The following is a 12842-nucleotide window of genomic DNA, read 5'->3' on the forward strand; positions in this document are numbered from 1 at the left end:
TGTCTGTGAACCATGTGTGTCTGGTGCCCACAAAGGCCAGAAGAGGTCATCAGAGCCTTTGGTTGTGAAGTTATGGATGGTTGTGAGCTACCATATAGGTGATAGGATTTGAACCCAAGTGCTCTGGAAAAACAGCCAGTGCTCTTAACTGCTGAGCCATCTCTCCAGCCCCAGCACAAGGCATTTCATTATATACTATTCAAACCTTTTATGTGCACATATGCAAAGTTATACAGCAGATTTACTGGGGAGGAGAATGAATATGACTCGTACCCAGGTTGTTCTGCAGTGTGCATTGCTTCCTTCCACCTTGCCAGGACAGGGTGTGTGCCTAACACAAGGCTGGGTTCGGTTCCCCAGCACCAAAAGCCCCAAACAACCCAGCAACTTGGCATTTTTGTTTGGTTTTTTAAGTAGGTTCTGCCATTGTACCATGTTCCTTAACTCATTATCCTCTGCCTCCCAAGAGTTAGGACTGCAGACATGTGCCACCACATTGAGTTGTGTGTGTGTGTACACACCAATGTGTTTATTATGTGCGTGTTTGTGTTCATTTGTGTGGGTAGTGTGCATGTGCATGAGTGTATGCGTGTGTGTGCATATGGAAGCCAGAGGAGCACTTAGAGGGAAACACAGAGTCTGGTGCTGCCAGGCAAGTGTTCCTCCACTGAGCTCATCCTCAGCCCCAACCTTCCCACGTCAACACAGGCAGGTGTTTACCACCACTGCTAATCACATGTTTAAACTGTCCTCAGTTACATTTACTTAGTGTGGGAGGGGGACATACATGCGCCACAGTGCAAAAGTAGAGGTCAGAGAACTACAGGAGTCAGTCCTCTCCTTCCATGCAGAACTTGGTCTAGACTAGATGGCGTGTGTCTTTCTCTCCTGCTGAGCCATCTCTCCAGCCAACATTTTTTCTCAATAACTTTCCTCTTTTAAATAATTACTAACAATAAGAAAAAAAGAGTAAAGATTCTCGTCAGACAGACTATTCACATCTGTGATCTTGGCGCTTTGGAATCAGTCCAGCCTGGCCTGCAGAGCAAGGCCTGCTATGGAGGGGGCCATCTTCCCAGTTACATCTTCTTACATCTGTTCCTAAGTCCTGATGGCTTCCTTAGAATCAATTTCAAGATGCATAGTTGTGGGACAAAAGTCTGCACATTTGTATTTTAACACAGGCTTCCTGTTGAGTCGATGCTCTGCACACGCTGTACCTACTTCCAGCCCAACTGCAAGTATCGCTTCCATTTTCCAAAAGTCTAAGGATTAGCAATCCTTTACATTTTTACTAAAAGATAAATGAAAACATGAAATTCCTGAGCTAGCACGGTGGTTCAAGTCTATAACCCCTGCATGCCAGCCTGGGTTACATAATGAGTTTTAGGACAGACTGAGCTAGAGTAAGACCCTGTCTGGAATAGGGAGGCAGGGAGGCAGGCTGGCCTCCTCATGTATCTCATCCTGTAAAGAGACTGCCAAACTCTGGGTTCAGCGCCTGGCAATGCATGAACCAGATGTGATGGCCTGTGATTCTCAGCACTTCAGAGGTAGAGGCAGGAGAAGAATTCAAGGTCATCCTCAGTTCTAGGTTAAGTTTGAAGTTAAGTTTGGGACACACAAGGCCCTCGTGTAATTAGCATTTTTAAATTAATTTAAAAAAATTTTTTTTTGGTTTTTCAAGACAGTTTTCCTGTAGCTTTGGAGCCTGTCCTAGAACTAACTCTTCTTGTAGCCCTGGCTGGTCTCGAACTCACAGAGATCCGCCTGCCTCTGCCTCCCAAGTGCTGGGATTAAAGGCGTGCGCCACCACCACCCGGCTGTTTTTTAAATTTTATGCACAAGTATTCTGCCTGCATGTATGTTCACTGCACATGTGCCTGTCTGGTGCCTTCAAAGTCTAGAAAGGGGACACTGGATGACCTGGAAATGGAGTTATAGAAGGTAGTAAAATGCCTTATAAGACCTGGGAATAGAACCCTGGCCCAGTGAAGAGCACCAAATACTCTTTAATCAACAAGTCGGCTCTTCAGCTTTGTTTTTTTTTTTGTTTTGTTTTTTTGTTTTTTTCAAGACAGGGTTTCTCTGTGGCTTTGGAGCCTGTCCTGGAACTAGCTCTGTAAACCAGGCTGGTCTCGATCCGCCTGCCTCTGCCTCCCGAGTGCTGGGATTAAAGGCATGCGCCACCACCGCCTGGCGGCTCTTCAGCTTTGATTACTGAATAAACATCTATATGCTTACAGTTTGTTCGTATTTATCCTTTCTGAAGTGTCTGGGCTTTCTGCCTGATTGTGATTCTTTTCCTCTTTTTAAAAAAGTTATTTTCTGGGCTAAAGATATAGCTCTGAAATTAAGGGCATGCACTGCTCCTCCAGAGGACAATTCCAGAGTTCAATTCCCAGCGCCTACATCAGCCAACTTACAAGTGCTCATAACTGCAGCGCCAGGGGTTTCTGACACATGGACAAACCCACACACAGACACATAATCTGTGTGTGAAGTGTGAGAAGTGTGCACATGTTTGTGTGTGCATGTGAAGCTCAGAACACCATGAAATAAATTCTTTCCATACACCTTTCTGTAGGACTTGGGGGCTGACTGGACTCAGGTGGGCGCTGCAAGTGCCTTTCACATTGAGCCATCTCACTGACTCTGCTTACTGTAGTAACAGTAAAGATCTGGGAGTACTCATAATCTACTGTCCTACCTGATCTTCCTATCACGTATCTTTGGCACAGGATGTTTTCCATGTTCCTCAACCTAGCTGCAGGGTCCTGCTAAGAAAGCATGCGTCTCCCTTCCCCACCATGGTTCACACTCTGGGATTTGAGGTCTAGGAACAAAGGAGCTGCATGATGGGATCATGACTGAAACACAAGGGGCATGCACCTGTTCAGACAGCCATGGTTAGTAGCAGGACACAACAGACCTGAGACCAATGACTCTCAACCTTCCTAATGCCGCAATCCTTTAATACAGCTTGTCATATTGTGACTCCAATCATAAAATTATTTTCGATGCTACTTCATAACTGTAACTTCGCTACTGTTATGAATTATAATGTAAACATCTGTTTTCCCATGGTCTTAGGCGATCCCTGTGAAAGGGGCAACCCCCAAAGGGGCCGAGACCCGCTGCCTTAGACTATTAAACAAAAAACTCTTTGAGAAGTGGGTCCCAAGTCACTTTCTTGGGAAAGTAAGCAGACAAAAATTACCATTCAGGGGGCTGGAGAGATGGCTCAGGGGTTAAGAGCATTGCCTGCTCTTCCAAAGGTCCTGAGTTCAATTCCCAGCAACCACATGGTGGCTCACAACCATCTGTAATGAGATCTGGCGCCCTCTTCTAGCATGTGGGCATACATGGAGGCAGAATGTTGTATACAAAATAAATAAATCTTAAAAAAAAAAATCCCTGAAAATAACACTCTGTGTAGGAATGGGACAACTGCAGGGGTCAGTTCTCTCCAATGTGGATCCTAAGAACTGAAGTCAGGGCCTCAGGCTTGGCAACATGCACCTTTACCCACCAAAACATTTCACTAGCCCAACTAGGACAGGGAAAGAGGAAAAGAAAAGAGGGAGGGAGGGAGATGGGGAGAGAGGGAGCAGAGACAAACACATGCAAAAGAAAATAAACGGGACTTGGTAACAGGATAGGAGAGGGCTAGAGAGGTGCTCGGCGGGAAAGGGCGCCTGCCCCACAAGCATCAAGACTGAGTTTCTGTGGACACAAGCTCACCTACAAACCACTGTTTCAAGGTGAAGGCAAGAGGATCAAGGGGGCTTGCTGGTACAAAGACTACCTCTAGGCTCATTCCTGTCCCAAAAGAATGAGACAGAGAATAATGGTGGGATACCTAACCTCCTCTGGCAGACAGACAGACAGACACACACACCAAAAGAAAAGGAAAGGCTGACTCCCAAAAAACTGATCAGGGTTCTGTTTGCGATGGGATCTCAGGTACCCAAGAATGACCTTGATTGTGGTTCTCCTGCCTACGTCTCCTACATACTGGGATTACGAACACATGCCTTCATGCCTGGTTTTATGTGGTGGTAGAGATCAAACCAAGGGTGAATGCTAGTCGAATTAAGTATTCTACCAACTGAACTACATTCCCAACTAAGTTTGATTTGATTTGAAGACATCAAAAAGCAAACCAAATGGGCAACTGACTTTAAGATCAAGAATTCAGGGATGTGTGGTGTTAGAACTTTCTAGGTGTCCCCTCTCTCAGAGTGGCAAACAGAGCCACAGGCACAGCTGAAATGGCCTGGGGAAGAGGTGGACAGTGAGAGGAGGGGCCTGAGACATTCCAGCTTCTATCAGCTGTAAAGCAATAGACCAAACAAAACATGGGCAACAGCTGCAGAAGCACCCCAGTTCAGAACCCGCTGAAGGGGAATGGCAATCTGTAATCCCAGCACTCCAAAGGTGGAGACAGGAGGATGGTAAGTTAGAGGCCAACTGGGTTACAGAGCAAGACTGTCAGAAGGAAGGGAGGAAGGGAGGGAGAGAGGGAGGGAGGGAGGAAGGGAAGAAGGAAACAAATTCAAAGAGAAGCTGCCATAATCCGCTGACTGCTCCTGCTGCAGTGCCTTTCCCACATCTTAGACTTGCTTCAGTGCTCCTGCCAGAGCTCAAATCCTCCAGGTTATTGAGTCAATGACTGAGCTTGGTAGAAGATGCTTCTACCCAATTCCTTGGCCAGTCAATCTCTGCTCTGGCTCCCCATTGGCCTGGCTGAGACCTGCTCAGAACCGCACTGCTATAAGCAGCGCTTTCTAGTTCTTTCATCTCTGCCTTCCAAAGCGGCACTGCAGTCTGAAATTGCCCACCTTTAGCCTTCTAGTTAGACACAAGAGTTTATCATTTTTAGTGAGATATTTTGTTACTTAGAGACAAATGTATTCCAAATGACATACCACCCACAAGCTGACAGGAAGAGAAAAGAATGATGCCCATGAGATGACAGACTGCGTGGCAGAAAGGGCAGAAAGAGTGTAAGTTACAAAGGAAAATAAACCTCTTCGCAAGCCTAAATGAGGTACATAAAACAAAAGGCTGGTTTAAAAACAGGATATTTAATCCATTCCAAAAGTCCCATAGGAGAGAAGGAACTATAGGAAAACCATCTACCTATGACAGAAAGATGCTGTTAGCTTCATGTTCACTCGTAGAATCTCAAGACTTGATGTTTCCAAGGAATTATCTGTTCTCTGATACTTGCAGCAATTCAAATAAGGCATCCATCTGTAGGAGTTCTGCCTGCTGGCGCTGAAAGGGAAGGAGTATCGCCTGCAATGTGCTGATCAGAGAACCGCTGGACAACACAGGACACCACGGGCAGACAGGCTCTTTGATGGTGACGCAGCCAGATCCATAGAAACTGAGCTGGGGCAGGAATCTTCAGTCAGCCCATGTGAAGTTACAGCTTCAGTATTTTCATTTAACATCTTCAGCCCTTGGGAGTAAAACCCCAGACAAGGTGTTCAAGCCCCCTGCTGGTTGGTTTCATCATTATCCCGCCTCTTCCAAATCTGTCAGAAATGAAAACAATGATGAGCTCCGCAGTCAGCCATCATGTAACTATTCTCTGCCAGGCAGCAAGCAGCAGGCTGCCCCGCCCTGCCCGCTGTCACACACGCTGCCTTCTCCACTAATGACGCACACTCCCCACCACAGTCCCTTCCATCCCATTCACGCTTCCACACACCCTCAACTTTTGTTCATTCTTTTCTTTATTCTTTTTCAGATTCATTTATTATTTAATGTGTATGAATGTCTTGTCTACACTTATGTATGCACCATGTGCATGCCTGGTATGCTCAAACGTCAAAAGACAGCTTTGGATCTCCTGGGACTAAGTTACAGATCTCTGCTAAACTCAAAAGGCCACAAACACACTTGCTGACTAACAGGCTTCTGTACTTCTCCTTTCTGAAAATCTGTTTAACTTCTGGGGTCACATAATCTGGTCCCCTTGCACTCCTGAAGCACCCAGGCCTGTAATCAAGACTCTACATCAATTCCACTGGGCCACACCCACCTGAATGTAGGCCTCGGACAATGTGATCATCTGAGGCAGAATGTCAGTCACCTGGAGGTCTTGTAATTCATACCACTTGCCGGTTCCCTGCAAAAGCATGAAAGGTTGGGTTAATCTGCTCTCCAAAAACAGAGGTGTGAAAATGATCACAGCCCAGGATCAGAGACAGCAGAATGGCCACTAAACATCAACAGAGTCAAAACCTTGGCTAGACCTGAGTCAATGAACAGTTCTGGCAACCTCGATTCCTGTCAAGGAGTCTTTGAAATACAATAGAGTACCAAACATTTTGCATCCTCCCCCCCCCCCTTGTGTGTGTGTATGTGTGTGTAGGGTGTGTGTGTGTGTGTGTGTGTGTGTGTGTAGGGTGTGTGTGTGTGTGTATGTGTGTGTAGGGTGTCCTCACACAGTGCAGTCTAACATCAGATTTTCTCTTTAGCCAAGGAAGACTCTGAACTTCTGACTCTCCTGCTTCTACCTCAAGAGTGTTGACACTATAGGTGGGCACCACCACACCCAGTTCATGTGGTGTCTGGAATCAAACTTAAGGTTTTGTTCATGCTAGACACCCTGTCACATGAGCTAAATCCCCAGATCCACTTAAGGGGAACTGATTTAGGTGGCCACTTACAAGAAAAAGAGAATGCCCTCCAATCTCAAATGTCTTTTTCCTGTCCAAAAATGGTAAATTAGACAAACCTGCTAGAAAGTAAATAAAGCTGGCTGCTAAGAACCTATAAATGGACATTCCCCTCCTCCATACCCTCAACCCAGAGACAGGAGCAACAAAGAAAAAGGTAAGGCACTTGGTGGACACTGCCCATCACCTAGAGTTTGCCTACAAACCAATGTCGCCCACATAGCCAAACTACCTCACAGCATGCTGCCATGAAAAGACCTAACACATGAAAGAACTGCTGTGACAGGACACAGGTGTTGACAGCCTGCAGATACCTCAAGCTCAGAGTATAGGACTACAGAGAAAATGGGGGCCTGTATAAGCAAGTTCACTTCTGCTTCTAAGACTATTACGCATGGTTTTGAGGCCAAATATCTCAGCACAAATCCCAATGTTACTGACTTCAGATAAATTCTCAGACTATAAGTCTAGGTTTCCTCATGTGTGAGGGATGTGCTTTAAGGACAGTAAACCATTAGTCCCAGACAATAACCTACATTAAAATTCTGCATTTATACATATATTCTGTGTGTGCTTTTGTTTTCAGCTTTAGATACACTCTTAAAATGTGTTAGCTCAGCTAGGCATGGTGGTAATGCCCTAGTACTTGGGAGGCTAATGGCAGAAGAACTGCCACAAGTTCTCAGCCAGCCTGGGCTACAGTATGAGACCCTGTCTTAAAAACAATCATGACAGACAAAGTAAGGAGTCTCTAAACCAATGCTTCTCTAACATTAATCTCATGCATATCAAAGGGTCTTGTTAAATAATGAAGAGCTGGTGCAATGTGTCCCAGAGGGCTGAAATTCTGCTGTCCTAAGGAGCCCTCCGATGGCACCACAGCTCCTGGAGCTGGTGGGGCTCTGACCCTGAACAGAGGTTCTCAATCCTGACTGGCTAGGAGAACCTACCAGGGAACTTTAGAACACTCAACACCTCATTCTGCACCCACACACTGTAAAGCAGAGTCTCGTAATTAACCTTGATGCCAATCACTGCTTGGGGTAAGTAAGCATGCTACAGAGATGGGCTCAGCACCGCAGGATCTGCGGCTGCATTCGTGCCTCTACTCCAGTTGAAAATGAATGTCTACCGTAACTGGGCTGAGGTACCGCCCAGTGGTGTCTAACATTAAGACAAAACTAAAACCATCCAGTACATACAGAGTTCTGAGGCCAGGCCCAGAAAGGGCAAACCCAAACACACCACAGGAACAACGCCTATTTTGCAGCTCTGTCCCAGGCCAGTCAGAGGCCACTCACATGATGAAGCACGTGGATCCTATAGGAGCCCTCGGAGGGCTTGCCATCATGCACGATGTTGGCGATGAGATCATAAGTGGTGTTCTTGTGGACTGCTTGGACTTCTTCAGACAAGTATTCTCTTAGATCCACATTTCTGGAGATAAAGAGAAACAACAGAACATCAGAACACAGCTGCGAGGTTAGGGAAAGGCCCCTTACGAATGATGCACAGAGCTGTTGACTGCTATTGTAGGGTCCTAGTTCTGGAAAGGTTTGTAGCGCCACAACAGTTCCAGGGTGTTGAATTCACATTTTCCAACAGTGAAAAACACCCCTTAGACGCATGTCTGGAGGCAAGGGTTTGAGTGGGAATCGTGGCTGTTACCAGACAGCTGTGAATTTAAGTCTTTTACAGAAGGATCGTAGCTCCACTGCCTCCCCTGACAGTGATGAGCTGAGGCAGCAGGGCCTGCCCACAGGCTAGGAGTGTACCTGGCTACTCCGGGATCCAGGCAGCAGCTGCCCTTTGCCCGAGACACCCTATGGAGGTCACTGTAACCACCTCAATCTGAAAACTAGGCAATCATCAGCTTTCTTATTTTCAAGACTCTTACTTTTTTTCATTTTTTTTTTTCAGTGAAGTTAGAGGCAAAATCATTACAAGTAACCCAGCTGCCGTAGGTAGCAAAGGTATAAAAGGGGAATTTACTTGAAGGTTTCTAGACTAGAAACTAGCACTGAACTAAAAAATGGGTCCAGAGAGCTAGCTGTCTTCTGATCTCTGTATGTGTGGTGTATGAACTTGTGTGCACAGGCAGATGGCTGTGAGTGCCTGGAGAGGTGAGAGACCTGGTGTCTTCCTCAATTACTTTAGTCCTTATTTTTGAGGCAGGGTCTCCACTGAACCTAGGGTTCAAAGACATTCTGAGCTACACAGTGATTCAGGTCAACTTGGTCCACAGACTGACACCCTGCCTGTTTTTGAAGGAAAAAAACAACAACCTAAAAACCTTGGGGGCTGGAAAGAGACGCTCAGCAGTTAAGACTGGCTACTAGAGGACCCAGGTTCAATGCCCAGCACCCACAAGGTGACTCACAACCACCTGTACTGTAGCTTCAATTCCAGGGGATCCAATATCAAAAACATCTGATTTTCTAAGGCACCAGACACACATGTGATGTGCAGACAAACATGCTGACAAAACACCCACACACATAAAATAAATAAATCTTAAAAAACAGCCGGGTGATGGTGGTTCACACCTTTAATCCCAGCACTGGGGAGGCAGAGACAGGGAAGATCTCTGTGAGTTCGAGGCCAGCCTGGTCTACAGAGCTAGTTCCAGGACAGGCTCCAAAGCTACAGAGAAACCCTGTCTCGAAAAAACAAAAACAAAAAACAAACAAACAAAAAAAAACCTCTGCCTCTACCAGACAAAGAGATATACATCTTTAATTCCTCAGGAGACAGGTAGATGTCTTTGAGTTCAAAGCCAGCCTGGCCTATATACTGATATCCAGAACAGCTTTGTAGAGACCCTGTCTCAGAAACAAAACAAAACAAAACAAACAAACAAAAGGTTTTTAAAAAAAAATTAAAAAACAGGAAAATGGATCAATTAGTAAAGTGCTCACCATGCAAGCCTGGTGGCCTGAGTATGACCCCTGGGACTCAAACAGTAGACGAAGAAAAATAAATCCCATACATCACCTTCAAACATCCAGAGATATGCTGAGGCTCGTCAACCCATGTAGAGTGCACACACATACACAAAATAAAGGTAACGTATTTTTTTTTAATGAAATTGTCTTTGAGTCCTGGTCTAACAGACCTGTTTTATAACTTCTCCAGAGCAAGCTTTCTAAAGGGCAGGCTACCCAAGTCCCAACTGCCAAATGTACAAATGCAGCTGCTAAGAGGAGAAACCAACCCCAGGCCCCAGAGAAAAGGCAGCAGGGTAGAATTTCTGCAGGACTGAAGAAGCACCATCCACACAGTGGCCTCTTTGCGACTGAACCTCTTTCTTATCAGGAACACACTGTCCACTCACAAGAGACTAGCTCTGACCTACAGCTTTGGTTGGTGGGATTTCAAAAGCAGTGCTTCTGAAGTCTCATTCAAGAGATGAGACAGGTGGCTTCTGTATTCCCCACCTGTCACACAAACAAGACAGTGACAGAAAACAGGAAGACAACCCCGGGGAGAAAGAAGAAGCTGGAGAGATGGCTTAGAGGTTAAGAGCCTGGCTGCTCTTTCAGAGAACCCAGGTTCAGGTCTCTATACCTACATGGTTCACAACCATCTGTAACTCGAGTTCCAGAGGATCCAGTGCCCTCTTCTGACCTCCATGGGCTCTATATGAACATGGCAAACAGACACACATGCAGGTAAGACACTCATAAACATTAAAAAAAAAAAAAAAATTAAAGAAATATTCTTTTAAAAAAGAAAATTTTCTTATATTCCTCATTTAGAAATTCTCCTGCATGGCATCTGTCACAGACTCACAGTCCTAGTTTCTGAGGAGGCTGAGCTGAGGGCCCAGTTCAGCAAAGGCCAGGTTTGAGTTTCACAGCAAGATCCTGTCTCCAAAAATTAGATAAAATTTAGAAAAAGCTCAGTGATACAGTGCTTGCCCAGTACTTAGGATGCCTGGTTCTGCCTCTAGTAATTAAGAGAAGATATCCCACGGCACCTCTCTCTTCTCACCATTTACTGCCACAGGTTCTCAGGGAAGATGGAATCCATTAGAAAAACAAAACAAGCCCTACACTGGGAGAACCCTTAGGGCTCATCCACTCTAAGTCCCACAGCCCAGAGTGAACTTTACCCACTAAGCCATCTGCCCAGCTAATCCTCTCTTCAGACTCACATAGAACCAAGAACTGGACATCTTTCCACAGGAGAAAAGTGGCAGTCTTGGTAGTTGGGGGACTGAAAGAGAAAGGCGATGAGGGGAAAAGGAGACCAGAGATGAGCATCTGCCCACCATAACCCCAAACTCCTCTGCTATTTTAAACTTCAAAGACAGCCGAGCGCATGCCTTTAATCCCAGCACTCAGGAGGCAGAGGCAGGCGGATCTCTGGGAGTTCGAGGCCAGCCTGGTCTACAAGAGCTAGTTCAGGGACAAGCACCAAAGCTACAGAGAAACCCTGTCTCGAAAAACCAAAAAAAAAAAAAAAAAAAAAAAAAAAAAAAAAACTACAAAGACTTAAAGAATAAAATTCAAAGACTACAAGAAACAAACAAAAGTGTAAAACTTCCCTGTCAACAGGAAAACTGGACATACTCTAGGCATTCAAGTTAAACATAGGCCAAACCAAAGCCCTCCCCTGCCATCTGTGTTGGACACTACGCTTCCTCCAACCTCAGTACCCACTGACACACTTGTCAGCCTGCCACAAGGCTTCCCCACATTCTCAGACCGTTCTTCAGACCATGTAAAACACTGTCTCTTAGTGGTAGAGAGATGGCTCAGCAGGGAAAAGCACCGGCTCCTCTTCCAGAGGACTACAGTTTGATTCCTGGAACCTACATGGGTGCTCACAAGTGGCTGTAACTCTAGTTCCAGGGAATTTGATCCCCTTTTGGCCTCTGTGGGCACCAGGAATGCACAAGATACAGACATACATGCAGGCAAAATAGCTATACACATAAAATAATTTTTAAAATTTAATTTAAAAAACTAAGAACATTGGCTTTTTAGACCATAACCAATTGTATGAATTAGAGGTCTTTCTAAAGACACTTAAGTCTTTCTGAATTAGGAGACAGTCAACAAAAAATATCAAGTACCCTTTCAGTTCATTCAAACAAATCATGAAAACTTAAGTCAGGTAGTGGTGGCGTATACCTTTAATTCCAGCACTCAGGAAGCAGAAGCAGGTGGATCTCTATGAGTACAAGACCAGCCTGGTCTACAAGAGCTAGTTCCAGGACAGGTACCAAAGCTACACAGAGAAACCCTGTCTCAAAAAAACAAAAAAAATCATAAAAACTCAACTGCAAAGTAAATTAAAAGGTCCCACATTAAAATTTGTAATTTATGACAGTGTGCTGTCACATGCTTGTAATTATACTTGGAAGGTAGAATGTAGGAAAATCAAAAGTTCAAGGTCATCTTGGCTTAGAAAGTGACTTCAAAGACAATCTGGACTACATGAGACTGTATCTCAAATGAGTAAACAAATACATAAATGGCTGTATCTAAGTTAAGTATCCTGCTGTGGAATAACCCTTCTATACACTGTATGATTATATGCCCCTGTGATTGGTTTAATAAACAAGTTGACTGACCAATAGTTGAACAGGAAAGTTAGGCTAGAAAGTCAGAAAATGCTGGGAGACAGATATTAAGGGTCTCATTGAATAAATGGGACCTCCTGAGACTGAGAAGCTTCTGTAAGCAAAGAACACTGTCACTAAGACAGAAAGGCAACCCACTGTCTGGGAGAAGATCTTCACCAACCCGCAACTGACAAAGGTCTGATCTCCAAAATATATAAAGAACTCAAGAAACTAGACCGTAAAAGGCTAATCAACCCAATTATAAAATGGGGCACTGAGCTGAACAGAGAACTCTCAACAGAAGAAGTTCAAATGGCCAAAAGACACTTAAGGTCATGCTCAACTTCCTTAGCAATCAGGGAAATGCAAATCAAGACAACTTTAAGATACCATCTTACACCTGTCAGAATGGCTAAAATAAAAAACACCAATGATAGCCTTTGCTGGAGAGGTTGTGGAGAAAGGGGTACACTTATCCATTGCTGGTGGGAATGCAAACTTGTACAACCACTCTGGAAAGCAGTGTGGCGGTTTCTCAGGAGATTCGGGATCAACCTACCCCTGGACCCAGCAAT

General features: G+C 45.0%; 1 protein-coding gene across 2 annotated transcripts in view; it reads right to left on the reverse strand.

Moving 5' to 3' along the window:
* Nucleotides 1-5071: 5071 nt before the first annotated feature.
* Nucleotides 5072-12842, reverse strand: part of Usp39 (ubiquitin specific peptidase 39) — a 35070-nt gene continuing 27299 nt past the window's right edge. Inside the window, exons 11-13 of one of the 2 annotated variants that reach the window (XM_050132868.1) lie at nucleotides 7997-8132; nucleotides 6056-6142; nucleotides 5072-5314 (exon numbers count right to left, since the gene is read on the reverse strand). In XM_050132868.1, the coding sequence (XP_049988825.1) occupies nucleotides 5243-5314; nucleotides 6056-6142; nucleotides 7997-8132 (295 nt within the window). In that variant the 3' untranslated portion in view covers nucleotides 5072-5242. Of the gene's footprint in view, nucleotides 5547-6055; nucleotides 6143-7996; nucleotides 8133-12842 lie in introns of both variants that reach the window. The other variant, XM_050132867.1, reaches the window with a different exon arrangement.

The sequence above is a fragment of the Alexandromys fortis genome, unplaced genomic scaffold, assembly GCF_014885135.2.
Source record: "Alexandromys fortis isolate MF-2015 unplaced genomic scaffold, M_Fortis_MF-2015_v1.1 scaffold_397, whole genome shotgun sequence".
Taxonomy (NCBI): Eukaryota; Metazoa; Chordata; class Mammalia; order Rodentia; family Cricetidae; genus Alexandromys; species Alexandromys fortis.